This window comes from Opisthocomus hoazin, chromosome 27 (genome assembly GCF_030867145.1).
Source record: "Opisthocomus hoazin isolate bOpiHoa1 chromosome 27, bOpiHoa1.hap1, whole genome shotgun sequence".
Lineage (NCBI taxonomy): Eukaryota > Metazoa > Chordata > Aves > Opisthocomiformes > Opisthocomidae > Opisthocomus > Opisthocomus hoazin.
The window spans coordinates 9863722-9881726 of NC_134440.1; the positions used below are offsets into that span (position 1 = coordinate 9863722).

An 18005-nucleotide genomic window follows, 5' to 3' on the forward strand; every position below is an offset into this window, starting at 1 on the left:
TGAGGAGGAGGAAGCAGCGGCCCCGCACCCCCCCCCCCCGCTTTAAACTCCGCCGCCCCCTCCCCCGCAGCCAACTTTTGCGCGTGGGTCCCCGCGCGAGCACACGCACCCGGGGGGGGCGGGGGGGGGGACAGGGGGAAAGTGGAAGAGAAAATGAAAGTGCGCGGGACCTACCATAGCCGCGGGCAACAGCGGGCGCCGAGCTGCTGCGGGAGCGGAGCGGGGGGTGGGCGCTGCGGGGGGGGTTGGTAGTTTGCTCTGAACCGTGTTTGAGCCGGGGGGGAAAAACACGCGCTGCCCCACCGGAAAGAATTTTAAAAATTAAAAATTAAGAAGAAGAATCAAAGCCCCCCCCGCGCCCCCCCCCCCCCCGGGCTCCCGGCAGCGGCGCGGTGTCCTCGGCGGGCGGGCTGCGGGGCATGGGCCGGGCCGGCGGCCAGTTCCGGGGCGGGGGGGGCCGGGGGGGGACGCGGGTATTTAAGGAAAATAAACAAACAAACAAACAAAAATAAAAAAAAAATCTGATTTCTTCAAAATTAAAAAAAAATAAAAAATGAAAACCCCACCCCCCCGCGGCGGGGAGGGCCCAGCCTGCGCCTACGGCAGCGCGGGGTTGGCAGCCCCCCCCCCGCCCCGGCCCCGCACGGCTCCTCCCGGCAGCCCGCAGCGCCCCGGCCCCATCGCCGCCCCCCGCCCGGGGCACCGGCAGCGCTGCGGGGGGGCCGCTGCGGGGCGGGGCGGGAGGAGGAGGAGGAGGAGGAGGAGGAGGGGGAGGAAGGCTCCGGCCCGGCAGCGCGGCGGCCCCGGATGGCGCTGGTAGGTGGCGGGGGCTGCGGCGCGGCCCCCCCGGGCCCGGCTGGCTGCGGAGGGAGGCGCGGGGCCGCCCCCCCGGCCCTGCCCGGCGCGGGGGGGGGGGTGCGGGGGGGGCACCGCCCCGGTGCGGAGCTACCGCAGAGCGGGGAGGAGCCGCGGGCAGCGCCGGGCCCGGCCCCCCCCCCCCCCGCGCCCCCCGCCCGCCCCTGCGCCGGCCGCCCGCGGCCCCCCCCCCCGCCCCCCCCCCCGCACTCCCCGGCCCCCCCCCCCGCCACCACCCCCCCCGCACCCCCGGCCCCGCGGACACCCCAGCCCTCTTCTGCTGACGTTCCCCCCCCCCATGTCGCTGCCCCACGGACACCCCCCCCCGCGTCCCCCGATCACCCCCCCCGCCCCCCTCCGCATCCTCGGGCCCCCTCCAGAGCATCCTCCATCCCTGTCCCCCGCTCCCCCTCAGCCCCCCAGCACCCCCCCCCAGCACCCCCCCCCGGGGCTCTCCTAAAGCCGCTCCGCAGCCGGGGGGGGGGGGGGGGGGGGCTGGGGATTTTGCCCCCCCCTCCCGGGTCCCGCTCGGAAAGTTGGCAGCGGCCGGGGGGGTGGGGGGAGCAGCTCCCTTCGCCCCCTTTGTGTCCAGAGCCGGGTGTTCCACCCCGCTCCCGGTACCCGTTAACGGGCTCAGCCGCTCCCAGAACCGCCTTTTGCTGTGGGGAGGCAACAAAAATTCGCTATTTTGGGGGGGGGGGGTTATTGCGGGGTGCAGCGTGCGGCCGTGGTTCCAGGCACGCCGCGTCGTCTGCAACACACCGGAGCGCGATCCCCGTCCGCCTCCCGCGCGGGTGATTCCAGCGGGACAGAGACCAACGCGCCAAGTGATCTGTTATATATATGGAAAATAAAATTAAAGCAAGCTACGCTGGCGCTCCCCTGGCTTTTACTGCGTCGTTTTCTCCCTTATTATATTTTTTTTCCGAGGGGGGGACGGGGCCCAGTGAGCCCTGAGCATTTCTCAGGGGATCCGCTGGATTTTAGGAGGGGTTTGGTGTGCGCGAGGGGTCTGTCTGTCCGTCCCCGCGTCCCGGAGCGAGGCTCTGGACGGCGCAGGGCGCGGGCCGCGCGCTCGCCCCGGGTGCTTCGCCGCGGCCCGGGCGCCGGAGCACCGCCGGCGGCCTGCTGGGAAGGAGCTCGTTTCCTCCCAGCTCGCTATCGGGAAAAAAAAAAAATAAAATTCTTTATATTTACAAGCTCTGGAACTTTTGTTTTTTGTTGGTTTTTTTTTAACCGCCATCTGCCCCCCCCGCATGGCCGCTGCCCCGTTTCGAAGCCCAGAGTGGGCTCCTGGCCGGGGGAGCAGCGCCCGCGCCTCGCCCCAGCCCCGCCGGCCGCCGCAGCGCGAACGCGCCGCTGGCTTCGCTCGCCGAGCCCCGTCCTCGCCGTCTCCTCGAGAGGCGGCGCAGAAATAAACCCCGTGGGAAGAATTTTCCCAATTTTCGGCCACTTCCGAGGCCGCCGTCGGTGCCCCCCGGCAGCCCCCCCCCCGCCACGCTTCGCTGTTCCCTGCTTTTTGGCCACGAGGCCGAGCCCGGCGCCGGGCGGGCCAGGGGAGAAGGGGGCTGATGGGCGAGGGGTGGGGGGAGAAAAATCAGGACTGGGTTTGGATTTTCCCAGCTGCGAGGGCCTGGCCGTGGGGCGGTGGGGAGGGGGCTGCGGCCGGGGTCATTTATTTCCGTAGTGCCGGTGAGGAATTTCCCGGACAGCTCGCAGCCGGGGCGGGAGGGCTGCCGGCCTCGCCTGGCGGGTGCCCCCGTGGGTCCGCAGTGGGCGCGCGCTGTGTCCCCCCACGTTCATCCCCGTTCTCCTGTCACAGCGGTGACCCGGGGCTGGAAGCGTCTCGGTGCAGCGAATGGCACCTGCGGGTCCCCGCGGCGCAGCCACCGGCGTCCTGGCCGGTCACGGCCCCGACGACCTGCTGCGGGGCCCGGGGGGCGGGCAGGGTGCAGGCAGGCTGTGGGGTGCGGGCTGCGGGGTGCAGGCAGGGTGCAGGCAGGGCACAGGCAGGCTGTGGGGTGCAGGCTGCGGGGTGTGGGCTGCGGGGTGCGGGCTGTGGGGTGCAGGCAGGGTGCAGGCAGGCTGTGGGGTGCGGGCTGTGGGGTGCAGGCTATGGGGTGCAGGCTGCGGGGTGCAGGCAGGGTGCAGGCAGGGCACAGGCAGGCTGTGGGGTGCAGGCTGCGGGGTGTGGGCTGCGGGGTGCGGGCTGTGGGGTGCAGGCAGGGTGCAGGCAGGCTGTGGGGTGCAGGCTGCGGGGTGCAGGCTGCGGGGTGCAGGCAGGGCGCAGGCAGGCTGTGGGGTGCAGGCTGCGGGGTGCAGGCTGTGGGGCGCAGGCTGTGCTGGGGAGCAGCCCCCGGACCCTGCTGCCCACCCGTCCCCCCTCGTCCGAGCCAGCCCCGGGTCCCGCAGCCCCCAGCCCCCAGCCCCAGCCCCGGTGCGGGGCCCTGGCAGACGGCACTCCTGGCGTCGCGTGGTTTCCAGGCTGCCTGCGAGCAGCATTCCGGGGGGGGGAACGCGAACCCCGTTTCGTTTTCCCGTCCAGGTCACCCCTGCTGCCGCAAACCAATAAAGCCGGGGAGGGGGGGCTCGGGGTCCGGTTCTGCTCCTCCCGGTGGGTTTTGGTGGGCGCTGAGCCCTGGGGCCCGGAGCTGCGTTGCTGCGATGTTGGCGCGGGGACGGAGGGGCAGGATCAGGCCCTTTGTGCCCTTCCCCGGGTTCACGGCCCGGCCCGGCCGCAGGCCGTGACCCCCCCGTCTATAAAATCAGCGCTGGGAACAAGTGGAAATTCCCCCCCCCCCCCAGTGAAATTTGCTGCTGCTGCGGGACATGGTGGGACTGCCCCTTGCCGCCCTCCTGCCCGGGTGCCCGTGGGCCAGAGCCCCTGGCCGGACCCCTAAACCGCGCCGGTGGGCACCGCCCGAGCCCCCGCGGCCCCCCAGCCGCGTTCGCCCCTTGTCAGCGCCGGGCTGGGTCTCCAGCGGCCGCTTCAGGGTCGATTTGTGCTGCCGAGACGCCTCGGTGCCAAGCCGGGGGCTCAGCCGGGGCTGCGGGCACCCGTGGAGCAGCACCGGGCTGGGCGACCCCCCCATCGCCACCGGAGAGACCCCCGGCCCGGCAGCCTGGCTCGGGGGCTCGTTTCTAACGTTTTTTTGCGGGGTTATTTTTCCGAGGTCCCGTTCTGCTGCGTCTGCCGGCACCGCCGAGCCGCGTCCCTCGCCGGAAAGAGGGAGAGAAGGGGAAATCGCCCGCCTTGGGACGGTTTGGTGGCTGCCTTGCTTCGCTTTTCGAGTAACTTTTAAGGAGAATATTCTGGTTTCGACCAGAATTTATTTACTTTACTCCTGCCGATGGCTCTTGGCCCGCGTCCCAAGCAGGCAGAGCTCAGGCCCGGCGCAATTCAAAACGTGCAAAGAAAAAGGATTTTTTTTTTTTTTTCTTCTTTTCTCTTTCTTTATAAAGCAGGTTTTTAACTGGTGAAATTGTTGCTGACGGGGGGGGGGGAATTTCAGCTTAAAAATTGCTGGCAGATTTTAGTGAATTATTCTGCAGGAATTTCAAGGGTTTTTACCATTTTTGCTGCGGCTCGTATTTTTTTGGTTTTTTTGGCTGCAGGTTAGATGTAAAGAAAAAAAAAAAAATCCCCCGTTTTTTTCCCCCTCCTCCGTATTTTTTCCATCAGCTCAAACATCGCCTGGATCTGCTGGAACCCAGCCCTGGCAGAGCCGCGGCCGGGGAGCAGCCCTTCCCCGCTCCCGCCGCGCTCTGCTCCGGCAGCCCGACCTCGCCGGGCCCCGTCTGCCCCGAACCCACCCGAAAACCCGATTTGTGGCATCACCAGGGAGGGGGTTCGCCTCTTCCCCGTGCTCCCAGACCCAGGCGCGGGGCCGCAGCTCTCCCGGCCCGGGGCTCACGCGGGGCGAACGCCGGCGAGGTTTCTCGCGCTGCATGCGAGTGGAAGCGCCGGGAGCTCTTGCAAACGCCGAAATTTCACTCGTGAAAAATCCCAACCAGCCACCAAACCCCGAACGCAACCAGGAAACGTTTCCTCACTTCATTTCTTTTTTTTTTTGTTTTGCTAAAAGAAATAAATCAAGCGCGGCCGCTCTCCCGGGGCTGCTTTGCCGTGTCCGTACTGGGGGCATTTCTGGAGCGGGAGGAACGGGGGGAAGCACGGCCCCGTCTCTGCGCTGCCGGCGCATCCAGGTTGGCTTTTCTCCCCTCCCCGCAGCTGGACATGGCCAACGGGGGCTGCTGCATCGGCACCGCACCGCGTGGCTGCCCCAGTGACCCACCGACCTGTTGAGCCACCCACCCACCGACGCGCTGACCCACCGACGCGCTGACCCACCGACCTGCTGAGCCACCGACCTGCTGAGCCACCCACCCACCGACGTGCTGACCCACCGACGCACTGATCACCGACGCGCTGACCCACCCACCCACCGATGCGCTGACCCACCGACGCGCTGACCCACCGACCTGCTGAGCCACCCACCCACCGACGCGCTGACCCACCGACGCGCAGACCCACCCACCCACCGACGCGCTGACCCACCGACGCGCTGACCCACCGCCCCACCACCCCACCGCAGCGACCCCTGGGCCCTGGCAGCAGGGCCGAACGCGGCGTTGGCAGCGGCAGCGGCTCAGCGCCGTGACCCCGATGACCTCCGTGGCATGGTGGGCTGCGCCCAGCAGCACCCCGATGCCGGGGGTCCCCCGGCCGCCCGTGTGCCGAGGGGAGCAGCGCCCAGGGGTGCGGGGAAGGGCAGAAACCACCCCAGGTGTGGCTGTGCTGGGGGGGAGGGTGGAGGAGCGAGGGAGCCTGGCAGCGGCTGCGGGGAGCGGAAAGTGGAAGTGGCTGGCGGCGGGTGGGGTGAGCGCGTCGGGGCTCTGCGCCCCGGCACCCGCCTGGCACCCCTGGCCCTGGGGGTTCAGCCACCGGGAGCCGCCGGGGCCTGGGGGGCACAGAAGCTGCCAGCGCTGGCGTTTGGGATCTGGGCGCGAGGGGGGGAATCACGGGGGAATTTTAACCGGTTGCCAAAGCAAACAGACGCGCGGGGAGGTAACGAGCTGCCTGCTCCCGCCACCGCCTCGCCACCCGCCGCAGCGGGGAGGCCGCGCTGCGCCCCGAGCCCCCGCTCGCTCTGCGTGGGTGACGGTGGGGACCGGGGTGCCGGACAACACCGGGGGCCACCGCCGCCGCGGCAGCAGGGGAGAACGGCCATTGCCCAGCTGGCTCCGGCTCGACACCGGGGCCGGGCGTGGGGTTCAGTCTCTGGCACAGCCCTGGTGCCGGCTGCGCCGCAGCGGGAGCCCAGCGCCGGCCCCCCCAGCGCCCTTTGGCTGAGGCGTTCACTGCAGTGGGAAATGGTTTTGTTTCCAAGGGGGAGAAAACAGGGCTGGAATTTGCGAGAAGAAAGTTCGAAGGGAACGGCGAGGAATTATGGTGGTTTTCCAGAGCGAGCTTCCAGCCGTGCCGGTGCGCGGCGACGCGTCCCGAAGCCGCGCGAACCGGCGGCAGATGCAAAAGTAATATCGGGGGTCCCTGCCCTGCCCGGGAAAAGTTTAGCAACCCACGTAATCAATCGCCAGCCCGCGTCTGCAGCGAAACCAATTACTGCAGACAAATTGGCGTGAAGCTCTGCCGTGCCAAGCTCCCCGGCCGCACAAAGGGCCGCGCTCCCCTTCCCCGCCACGGTTTTACGAGAGAGGAAAATTACTCGGATGCCGAGCGTACTGTAAGTAACAAGGGCTTTGAAAACAGGCTCCTAATTAAAAATGATACCACTGCTCGTTTGTTTTTAAGCACCATTAAACTTTTTTTTCTCCTTCCCTGCTGCATTCAGATGTTGGGGTTGCTGGCTTGGGGTTTTTTTTTTTGTGAAAACTGGCTTCCCGTGCCGTGGGTCTGGTTCGGTTTGACTCCCCCCGCCCCCCTCCGGGGTCTGCTTCGAATTAGCGAAAGCCGAATCCAAGGAGCTGGAAAGGGATGTTATAGAATTTTCCATGTCCTTATTATTTTTTTTTTTTAATATAGCGAGCAGCTCCGCTGAGCAGGGAGGAAAAAATGGCGGTGGTGGTTGTGGCGGTCATGCTGGCCGGGCGCGGGGCTCCGCGGGAGCGCGTTGCCCCGAGCGTTCAGCGCTGGGCGTCGAGCTGCACCGGCTTCTGGGAGGGCACCGGCGTGGCCGGCTGCCGTGGTTTGCCGGTGTCACCCCTGGCAGCGTCCCGGGGCGGTGGCGGGGGGTACCCAGCGCCGGCGTAGCGCCCGCGCCGCGCTGTCCTGGCCTTGCCCGGTGCCAGCCGGCCTGGGCGCGTGGAGCGGGCACCAAGGGACACTGTGCTGCCCGCCTGAGGCTCCCAGGGGCTGCGGTGGCACCCGGGGGACGCGTGGGTGCTGCCTGTCAGGGCGGGCACCGTGACGGTGCCCCGCGGCGCGGACGTCGCCCCGCAGGGATCGCCGCAGTGCTGCGTTTCGGCAGCACCGTGGCGTGTGGTGGGTGCCGTTTGGCCGTGTGGGGCGGAAGGGCATGGCGGGTGGGGGCTGTGGGGAGCCCTGGGGAGGGGGCACAGGGGGACGCGGCGTTTCGCCGTCCTGGCCTAGACCTCAATAAACACAAAATTATTGCCGGGAGAGGGGCTGGGGGCGGCGTGGGGCAGGCTGCGGGGGGACGAGCCCATCGCTCTCGACACCTTCACCAGGCGAAGGCACCCGTGCCTCAGTTTCCCCAACCCACACCGTGCCAGGGAGGGGGCATACGGCAGCTGGTGCCCTGCCTGCTTGGCACCCGGGGGGCTCGCAGCAGGGCCCGGAGAGTTAACGCCGGCGTCGGCAGCCCTCGGCCGCCGGCACATGCTCTGCCCGGCCCTGAAACCCAGCCAGCTCCCGGCTCCGGCAACAACAGCGGCCATTGTGCGGCGGCCGCCCGGCGCGGGCACCCAGCTGCCGCCGCGGCGTGGGAGGGCGCAGCCGGCGGGCGACAAGTGGACTTTGTATCCCCGCTTCGGGCGGCTCCTTGGGGCTTTTTTTTTTTGTAGGAAGCACGGAAAACAGGGCGTTCGCTCCCGGTGTCTCGCCCAGCCGCTTCGCAGCGAGCGAGGGGAAAAAATATCTTTTTAAGGGAATTGCTTGGCAATTGCTTTTTTTTTTTCCCTTTTCTGTTTGTCTCCCCCCTCCTTTTTTTCCCTTTTTTTTTCCTCTTTTTTGCTTTTTTTTTTTCCTCTTTTTTGCCTTTTTTTTCCCTTTTTTTTCCTTTATTTTTGCTTCCCGAGTCTCTCCCCGCGGTGGCCGTTGAGGCATCCCCACAGAGGGGCTGTGTTTACCTAACTGGCACCTTGTTTGTCGCCGGGCCTGGCTTGCTCTGGTGGGTAAATACGTGGCGGGAGCCATGTGACCGCGCCGGCAAACATCCTCCTGCCGGCTGCCGGCGCTGGGGCCGTTGCTGCTCCGTCCTCAGCAGCTCCTGGCTCCCTCCCGCGGGAGCAGGGCCGGAGCCGCCCGCCCGCTGCTCCCCGTGACCCACAGCTCTGGCGGTTTTGGGGTGAAGGAGGGGCTCTGCGTTCCCCACCCTGGGCTGCCTGCTGGGGCCGGGGGCAGGATCTGTCCTCTCTGTCCCATTCCCATGGAGCCGCAGGGGAATCCCCTGTGTTGTGAGTGGGGAAACTGAGGCACGGCTCTGTGCGGGCTTTTAGCCACTGAAGGCAGCGGGAACAGATCAAACCCGCGGGTGGGGGTTTTCCTGCTGGACCCTGAATCTTTTTAAACCAACGTTTCTGTGCCTGTTGGGGTGGGGGCTGTCGCCGTGGCAGGGACGTGGGGCCTTGCGCCCCGCTCCCAGCTCGGTGCTCGGCCCCCAGGGCGTGGGGTGCTGCGCGGGCAGGCACCGCGACGGGAGCATCGTGGAGGCCGAGCGCTGGTGGGGAAGGCGCCCGGGCAGGGAAGCAAGCCGAGACGCGCGGCCACTCAGCGAAACGCCCGTGCTGGCGCTCCCCCCTGCCCGGGCATCCTGGCCGCGCGCCCGGAGCGGGACGGAGCGGGGAGGCGGCGTCACAGGCCGCGAGCCGAGCCGGATCGCCGCCCGGTGATGTCGTGGAACGTGGATTTTTGCATTCCCCTTCCTCTGGCCCGGCAGGAGCTCGGTGCATGCAGAGCCGAGGGCTCCTGCAGCCTCATCCTCCTCGCCGCGGGGCCGTCCCGCAGCCGAGTGTCCCCTCCGTCCCGACCCGGAGGTGTGAGCAGGGCGTCGGGGAGCGCGGCGCGACGCCCGGCTCCCACATGGTTCCTGTGGATGTGGGGTTGGGGTCAGATCTGCAGAGCCCTGGGTCGGACGCCGCCTGCCCCAGCCGCCTGCGTGGAGCGACCCTCGCTGTGGGGCCGGGTCTGCCCAGCCCGGCGTCCCCCGGCTCTGCCGGCACCGCGGCGCGGGGCTGTGCTGCGCGGCGCTGAGCTGGGGCTGCCGGCGAGCCCCGCACCGCTGCCCGCAGCACCCTGAGCCCAGACCCAGCCTCGGAACTGGGCAGGCTGTCTTGAAACCAGTCCGACTAGAACGACTGGGACGGCAACTGTGGTTTCTTTTCAGGAAAAAAAAGAGATCTTGAAAAAGAACTGAAACCGTTTTCATTTGGACAAAAATATTCCTAGACATTTTTCCACGTTTTGCCAGCGCGCAAGAGCATTTGCTTCTCATTTTTTGATGGAAACCCAGGGAAAGGCGATGGGACAGGATGTTTTCCCTGAGAAAAAAATAAAAAGGGGAAATTACTGCTGAAAATCCATTTTGGTAAAAACAAAGCAGCTTGGTGAAAGAAAACCCTTCCAGAACCGGGCCCGGCCTGTGCTGACACGGTTCCCCCAGCGCTCTCGTCCTGCGCGTGCCGGGGCCGTGGTGCCACACGTCACGGTGCCACACGTCACGGTGCCACACGTCGCGGGCTGGTGGGCGCTGGGGGAGCCCGCTCCCGCGGGACCCGCAGTGCCAGCGTGACGCCCGGCCCCGGCCTCTCCCCCCCGCCGCGACCCACCCGACGGCGGGCGCGGGGCGCAGCAAGGCGTCCCACCGCGTCCCCGCCGTGTCCCCGCCGCGTCCCCCGTGGCCCGCCTGCGTCTTGGAGAGGGGTGTGAAGCAAACACGAGGCGGCCTCAAACACCCGGTCCCATGGTGCTTTTTGGAATAGTGATAATTAAATTCAGACTTTTTTCCTTTCAAAATGCCCTGGAAAAATCCAATCACTTTGCAAATCAAAATAAGCATTTCCAATTAATCCGCTAACTGGAACCACATGGCTGTTCGGGAACGCGGCCGCACTCTGCCGAGACGCTATTTTTAAACCGGTGACGGCTCCGGCGATGTTCTGAGCGCGCTGCGGGCGGGCGCCGTGCGGCCGAGGCGGCCGGAGCTGCCCGGCACAGGCGCTGCTGGCCCGGGGCTCGGGGGCGCGTCGTCCCCGTCCCCGTCCCCGTCCCCGTCCCCACGGGTGTGAAGGCGCGGGCGGGTGACGGCTCTTGCCGACGGCTCCGGCGCCTGCAGGGACGCGGGTGGAGGGCTCCCGAGTTGCGCTCCCCACCTCCGACGTGGCAGCGGTGACCCCCCGCTCCTCCCCGCGGCCGAGGGGTCCCAGCGCCAGCACCCCCAAACACCGCCCCGGGGCTGAGGCAGGTGGGGGGGCGGGGGGGGACACGCACCGGGGCTGTGCCGGGGACCAGGGTGGGCAGGGTGGGAGCAACGCCGGCATCGCAGGGGGATGACAAGGACGTTAAAGCCCCCCCCCCCCCCCCAGACACCCTCCTGGTTTTACCGCCGAGGCCCTGCCAGCGGGCGAAAATTCCCAGCCCCACTTGCGCGGCCGACGGCGCCTGGCACTGCTCCCAGTCATGCCAGTGGGAGGAACTGGTGGCACTGCTGGGCCAGCTCCCCCCCACCCCCCCCCACCCCGGGGGACGGGAGCCCCGAGGTGCCCCGTGGTGGGCGAGGGCTCCTGGCTCCTGCCCCCGGGTCCTCGCGTCCCCACCCTGGCGTTGCCAGGGCCCCTCCGCCGCGGTGCCGCCGCGGTGCCACCGGTGCCAGCTGCCGCCCGCCGAGCCGGGGGGGTTATTTTTAGCCCTGGCTGGGGATTTGGGTGCTAAGCAGCCGGCACCTCGCGAGCTGATTCGAGCGCTAAGCTGAAAAGCCGGGGACGTGGCCAAGGCAGGCGCGGATCTGGCCCCCACCTGCCCCCGGCTCTGGGAGAACTGGTGCCAAGCGCTGCCAGGGAGCGGCGCAGGGTGAGCGTGGGGTGCGGCGGGGGGGCAGCCCGGGGGCTCGGGGGGCATTGCCGCCGGGGGAGAGGGGTGCTGGACCCCTCCAGGCGCGGGGAGCGGCCGCCGTCAGCAGGGCGAGGTGGGAGCAGGAGCCGCGCGCCCCAGCCAACGTCAACGCAGCCGTCGCCGTTCCCAGGCTCCGTGCTCTGATGGGGTCCCCGGTGCCTGGGGGCTGCGCAAGCGGGTTGCCCCCACCCCCCGCCATCCTGCTCTTCCTCACACGTGTGCTCCAGCACGAGTTTGTCCTCCTGGGCTGTTCTGGGAGCAGCCAGGACCCGCAGCGTCCCCTTTCCCTGGGGTCCGGTGCCGCAGTGGGGCTGGGGCTGGGCGTCGGGCACCGAGCCGGTACCCGGAGCTGGGGCACATGGGTCCACCCCGCTGCGGGGCCTGAAGCACCCACATCGCTGGTGAGAAATGAGGTGCTGAACTCCTCTGGGAGCTGTGGCAAAGGAGGGGCGATGGGGCCAGACACCGAGCGTGAGAGAGCCTGGACTCAGCTCAAGGTGCCCCAAACTTCGTGCTGTGCCCCCCAACCAGCTCCTCCCGACCAGCATCCTGGCCTCGCCGCCTTCATGCCTCGTCCCTCCATCCTGACCACCCCCCGTCCCCCATGGTGTCCCCACTGGGGTCCCCAATGGCCAGGCTGCTGCTCAGGAAGGAGCCGTCCCATGGAGTCAGGGAATCACGGAATCATGAAGGTTGGGAAAGACCTCCAAGACCATCAAGTCCAGCTGTCACCCCAGCACCCCCAGGCCTGCTGAACCATGTCCCCAAGTGCCACGTCCACACGGTGTTTGAACCCCTCCAGGGATGGGGACTCCCCCACTGCCCTGGGCAGCCTGGGCCAACGCCTGACCACTCTTGCAGGAAAGAAATTGTTCCTGATATCCCATCTAAACCTCCCCTGCTGCACCTTGAGGCCATTGCCTCTCGTCCTGTCGCCGGTTACCTGGGACAAGACCCCAGCCCCCCTCACTCCCCCGTCCTGGCAGGGAGCTGCAGAGAGCGAGAAGGTCTCCCCTCAGCCTCCTCTTCTCCAGCCTGAGCAGCCCCAGCTCCCTCAGCTGCTCCCCATCAGACTGGTTCTCCAGCCCCCTCCCCAGCCTCGCTGCCCTGCTCTGGACACGCTCCAGCCCCTCCATGTCCTGCTTGTGGTGAGGGGCCCAAAGCTGAGCACAGGACCCGAGGTGTGGCCTCACCAGTGCCCAGCACAGGGGGACGATCCCTGCGGACGCCCGGCGCAGTGGCCGGCTGGAGGTGGCCCATCAGCCATGGTGGGCGCGTGGTGGAGGGGACAACCTCCAGCCTGTCCCCGCCGCCACCCCCCGCCGGCTCCGGGGTGCTGCCCGCTGCTCGCTAACGCCCCGCGGCCGCCCCGCCACGCCAGCTGGCTGCCCGCCCTGCCTGGCACCCGCTCCCCCCTGCTCCTGCCCACACACGCTGCCGACAGCGCCCGCCTCGCGCCCGGTGCCGAGGGGCCCAGCCAGACCCGTCTGCTGCCGCGTGGTGCCGGCAATGGCGGACACCGAGCCTGGCCCCGCACGGGAGCCGTTTGCTCTTACGCCGGTGACTGCTCTGTCGCCCAGAGCTGGGCTCGGGGCACCCAGCACCCTGCCGGGCAGCGCCGAGGCAGCCGGCACCGCTACCGGCAGCATCTCCGGGTGTGCCGGGGCCGGTGGGCGTTCGGCAGACGGGCGCGGAGGCGGCTTGCGGCACTGTCCCCGTGCCAAGCCGGCGGCTCCGGAGCGCTGCCGCTGCCGGCGGTGCGCGGCTGGAGCCCGCGGGTGCCGGGGGTGGTAGCGGGGTGCCGGCCATGCCCGGGGCTGCCGGAGCGGGGTTAGGGGTGTTTTTCGGGGAGGGAGGAGGCCGCCGCGCTCGGCTCCCGGCCCCACGGCGCAGGCTTTCCCAGCCGCTCGCCGTTCGTTTCTGAGCCTGTTGGGAGCTGGACTTTGTCAGTAAGGCGCCACGTAAAGCGCACTGCTGTCTCTTAGCAACCTTCACTGGTTTAAGAAGAATTTTGTTTGGTTTTTTTTTTTTTTGGAATATAGAAGAAACGCACCAGGAAATGGCTGCGCCAGCCGGGTTCATCCGGGAGCACCAGCTCTGCCGCGCGAGCTGCCGGCGCAGCACAATGGCTTGGCCCCGGCTCCCCGGCTCCCGGCCCCGGCGCCCGGCGAGCCGGCCCTGCGCCCAGTTACAAAGCGGGAACACGGGGAGCACTGGGAGGCTGCCGGGGGATGGGGGGGTCCCGATCCGGGGACGGGTGATGCTGGCGATGGGGAGGTCGCTGGCCATGCCAGGCTGCCCGGGATGGGCTGGGTCCGCCCGGGCAGGGTGCAGGGGGCTGGGGAGGGTGCGGAGGGGCCACGTCCCCGACGTGAGGGTGGGGGGGAGCCTTGGCCGTGCCCCACCGCGCTCGGCTCGGAGCCCTCCCTGTGCCCCCAGCCCTGTCCCCCGCACAGGAGCTGTCGGGGTGCCATGGCCAAGGGCACCGGGCCGGCGGTGGCAGAGGACCCAGGTCCCCCCACTCCTTCCCGAGCAGGACCAGAATGGATGTGGACAAGGCTCCCACCTGGGCTATACTGGGGTAACTGGGCCCCAGTCTGGCCCTCCCCGTGGTGCTGGAGCCAGTTAATGGCAAACGGGGTGGGGGAGCATTAACCGAAGCGGGCGAGGGGCGGGGGGGCCAAACGGGCGCAGGAGGTGAATCTGCAACCGCAGGAAGTCAGTTATTAATTCGAGGGCGACATTTGGCCCCTTGATTTCCTGCAATCGCGCCTTTACGTAACGGCGGGGGAGGGGTGGGCGATGCCATGGGGGGGGGGGTGCCAGATCCAGCACCCCCCACCCTGCACCCCTCAGCTTCACCCCAAGCCCCCCCATCTCAGCCCTGCGGGCAAGGGGTGTCCGGGTGGGAGCCGGCTGGCTCCATGTCGCACCGCGTGCCGGGGGGACGTGGGGGACCCCGCGCACGCCCTGTGCCTTCCCCACGGACCCTGCCCCCCCCCCCCCGCCTGACCCCCGTGGGGACACGGCCGGGACCGCGTGTCCTCGCCTCACCCCCGTGCCGGGGGCGGCCCCTGCGTGGTGCCGGCGTGCGAACACGCGCACGCGCCTCTGCGTGTGCGCTCACACGCACGCACAGACGTCGGCATTGCCGTCTCCCCCCCCAGCACACGCCGCGGGGGCACCGCCGTGGAACACGCGTGCACACGCGTGGTGCCGGGGCCCGTGGCAGCCCTTCGTGCTGGCTGGCGGGCAGCCGCGCCGCGGCGGGGCCCGAGGGGGCCCGGGCGGTAAATAAATAAAAGGGAATTAAATCAATAGCGGCGGGTGGCGTGCACCGCGCGGGTACAGCGTGTCCCGGGCCGCGGCACGCGTTGGAGAGCTGGCACGGCCGCGGGGACACGGGCGCAGCGGGCACAGCCCCCCCGCGGCCCCCCCGCCTCGCCCCTGTTTGCCTCCCGGGGAATCATTAACCGGCAGCCGCGGGGGGGCCGCGCACGCGCGTGCGGGGGGCGGCGGCGGGGCTGGGTGTGGGTGTGGGGTGGTGTGGGCGGGTGGGGGCGTGAGCCCATCGCTCACACGCGTGTGTGGGTGTGTGCGTGGCGGGAGCACGTGCGAGCTGCGCACACGTGTGTGCGTGTTTGCATGTGCATGTTTGCGTGTTTGCGTGTGCGTGTTTGCGTGTGCGCATGTGCATGCTTGTATTTGCATGTGTGCGTGTGTGCGAATGCGTGCGCATCTGTGTGTGCGTTTGCATGTGTGTGCGTGTTTGCGTGTTTGCGTGTGTATGTGCATGTGCACGTGTGTGCATGTGCGTTTGTGTATGTGTGTCTGTTTGCATGTTTGCGTGTCTGCATGTGCGAGTGCATGTGTGTGTGCGTGTGTGTGCGTGTGTGTGCGTGTGTGTGTGCGTGTGTGTGCGTGTGTGCACGCGTGTGTGTGCGTGTTTCTGTGTGCGTGCTTGCGTGTGCGAGTGCACGCGCTTGTGGGTGTGCGCAGGTGTGCGCGCGCACGGGGGGGTGTGGGCTCGCGCGGGAGCGTTCACGTGTGTTTGCCGGGGGGGGGGGAGCACGCCAGCACACGCGTGTGCCTCTGTGTGCGGTGTGCGCATGCGTGGGCGCGTCGGGGCGGCAGGGGCCACCCCGCCGCGTGCCGGCAGAGCGGGGTCCCCGTGTCCCCCCTGCCCCCGCGTGCTCTCGGCCCCCCCCCCCCCCCGCACCCCCGCCGTGTCCCCGTCCCCCCCCGCGGGACGCAGCGCGCGGGGCGGGGCGGGGCGCGCCCGTGGCCGTGCGCGCGCTTCTGCTGCCCCCTAGCGGCGCCCACGGAACCCGTCCCCCGTCCCCCGCGGGCCGGGCTGAGCCCGGGGGTCTCTGCGGGGAGGGGCCGGGACCCCTCGCTCTGCACCCCGAGGCGGGGGGGGGGGGGGGTCGGCCCGTGGGGGGGCCCCACGGCAGCAGCACGGCGGGGTCTGGGGTGAAAAATCCTGTTCTGGCGGAAACCCCGCGCCGCGCTGCCGTCTGGGGACCCCCCGCACCCCTCCCCCAGCTGCCCCCCGTCTCCCCGGCACGGGCCGTGGGTGGGTGCGGGGTCCCCGCGTGACACAGCGGCGCGGGGGCAGGGTGGGTGCCGCGGCGGGGCCGACACGCTGCCGTCCCGCCGGCACTGCCGCCACGCAGCACCGCGACGTGACGCCGTGGCCGGGCCTGGCCAGCGACCCACGCCCGACGCCAGCGAGCGCGTTCGCGCCCTCGCTGCCGAGCGTCCCCGCGACGGGCGGCCTCCACGCCTGCTGACTCGGCGGTTTGCGCGCCAGCCTTGATGGATCGGCCCGCTGCGCCGCTGCGGCGGCTCGGCCGTAAATCGGCTGTGCCGAACCCGCGACACGCTCGCGTGCGGGCAGGGGCCGGCGTGGTCAATGGGGCGTCGGCACAGATTCGGGCGCCGCGGTGCCGTGCTCGGGGACGTCGCGGCAGGAGACGCAGCGGAGGTATTTTTAGCCGCATAATTCATAGCCACCTCCAGCCCGGGTAATTTTTTTTTCACCGCCGGTCAGTCCATCCTGCGGCCTTCGCCGGCTGCCGGGCGCTGGGAGCGGAGGCCGAGCCCGGGCGCGTCCCCCTGCACCAGCTCCCACCTTGGCTCCTGTTTCACACAGCGTAACCCAAAAGGCGCCCGGCCGGGGCGCGCCAGGCGGGGAGACCACCCCCCGTCCCGGGGGCTTGCGACGGGCTGGGGGCACGCAGCCGGGCAGGACGGGCGCAGCGGGGAGCTCGGGGCGCGTGCTGGCCACGGACGCGCTCCCGGGACGCTCCTGCCCCGCGCCTCCCACCCCCGGTGAACGCATCCCCGCTCAGCCCCGAGTCACCACGGCGGGGTTTTTCCGAGCGCTGCGGCTCCCGGGACGAGGACGTCGAGCCCCAGGGGCCGCCGGCACCTCCGGGTGAGCGGGGGCGGAACTTGGGTTCCCCAGATATTCTGGGGCTGCGAGCAGGCGGGTGACATGGCGGGCACGGGGGGGGCTGACGGGACCGGCCATCGGCGGGGTTCAGGGTCCCCTTCATGCTCGCTCACCTCCCCACGCGCCCGTGGCCCCCCCAGCCCCCCCAAACCCAGCGAGCGGCACCGGCTGCCCGTGCCAGAGCCGGCTGCACCGTGGGGCCACCCCAACACGCCCCGGCGCCCTGGGCCCCTGCCAGCCCCTCTTCCGGTCAGCCCCCGTGTCCCAGCGCGACCCGGCCCCCCACGCCGGGGCTGCGGGGGCCGCCTCAAAGGCCCAGTTCTCTGGCTCTGAAGCCCCGGCTCTGTTCGCGGTGCCGGCAGCGTGGGCACTCCCGAGTGAAGGGGCACCGTGTTCCCGCCGCGGCGCGGGGGGCAGCCGGGGGGGCCGAGGGTCGCTGCCCTCCACCTACAGCCCTTTGATGCTGGCCCAGCCTCTTGCCCTGGGAACCGCAGCCGCCCACGGCAGGGCTGCGCGGGGCAGGATCCGGTGTCCCGCTCGGTGCCCGACCCCGTGGAGCTGGCACGACGCCATCGCCGCACGGGGACGGGGACGCCCACGTGTCCCCGGGGTTTGGCGCTGCCCAAGCTGCCGCGGTGGCAGCGGCCGGTGCTTCCCGCGGGAATGCGCTCAGCCCGCCGGCTGCCCCGCCGTCCCATGGGAAAACTGGGGGTCCCTTGCAGAGGATGGCGGGAGCTGGGGAAAGGACGCCCAGGCGGGACCCCCAGCCCCCAGCGCAACCTGGTGCTGCTACGCTGAGGGGGGATTCCTCTCCTTCCCAACGCGGGCTGGGGGCTGTGCCCGGACCCGCCTGGAGTCCAGCTGACGGCCATCACCAGCCCCTGCCTTGCACCGGGGCGGGTGCTGGGGGACGGACAGACAGACGCACACCCAGGGCCTCCTGCCATCCCACGTCCAAGGGCTGGCGGGGGCTGGGAGAGGCTCCCATGCGGGCAGAGACCGTCAGGGCCAGGCAGGGAGACGCCGCTCCCCGCCGGCAGCGGGGTTTTCTCCAGAAGCCGCTCGTGGTGGGGCGAGGGCAGCTGGGCATGGCCCCAGCCCCGGCCGGGGCGCGGGGCAAGGCCAAGGTCAGCAGGAGAACACAGAAGGGCGAAGCCCCCACGCAGGGAAACCCCCCGACCGAGCAAACAGCGGTGGGCATCTTGCGCCCCATCCCTCCTCCCCCTCCGTCCCGGCCAGGGCGTAACGCCCGCGTTCTTGGCCCCAGGTCCCGTTTTGGCCCCGCGATTCGCCTCTCCCCTCCGAACCCAGCAGCCGAGACGCGGCCCTGGCTCCCCAGCCCGTCCCCACTCACCATCCACCACGTCCTCGCCCGCGCGTCGT

General features: G+C 69.6%; 1 protein-coding gene across 3 annotated transcripts in view; it reads right to left on the reverse strand.

Annotated features, from left to right (window-relative positions):
• The window catches only part of NFIC (nuclear factor I C), a 38156-nt gene extending 37304 nt beyond the window's left edge, over positions 1-852 (reverse strand). For 2 of the 3 annotated variants that reach the window (XM_075443960.1, XM_075443959.1), the window contains exon 1: positions 175-641. In XM_075443960.1, the coding sequence (XP_075300075.1) occupies positions 175-177 (3 nt within the window). In that variant the 5' untranslated portion in view covers positions 178-641. Of the gene's footprint in view, positions 1-174 lie in introns of all 3 variants that reach the window. The other variant, XM_075443958.1, reaches the window with a different exon arrangement.
• Positions 853-18005: the final 17153 nt, after the last annotated feature.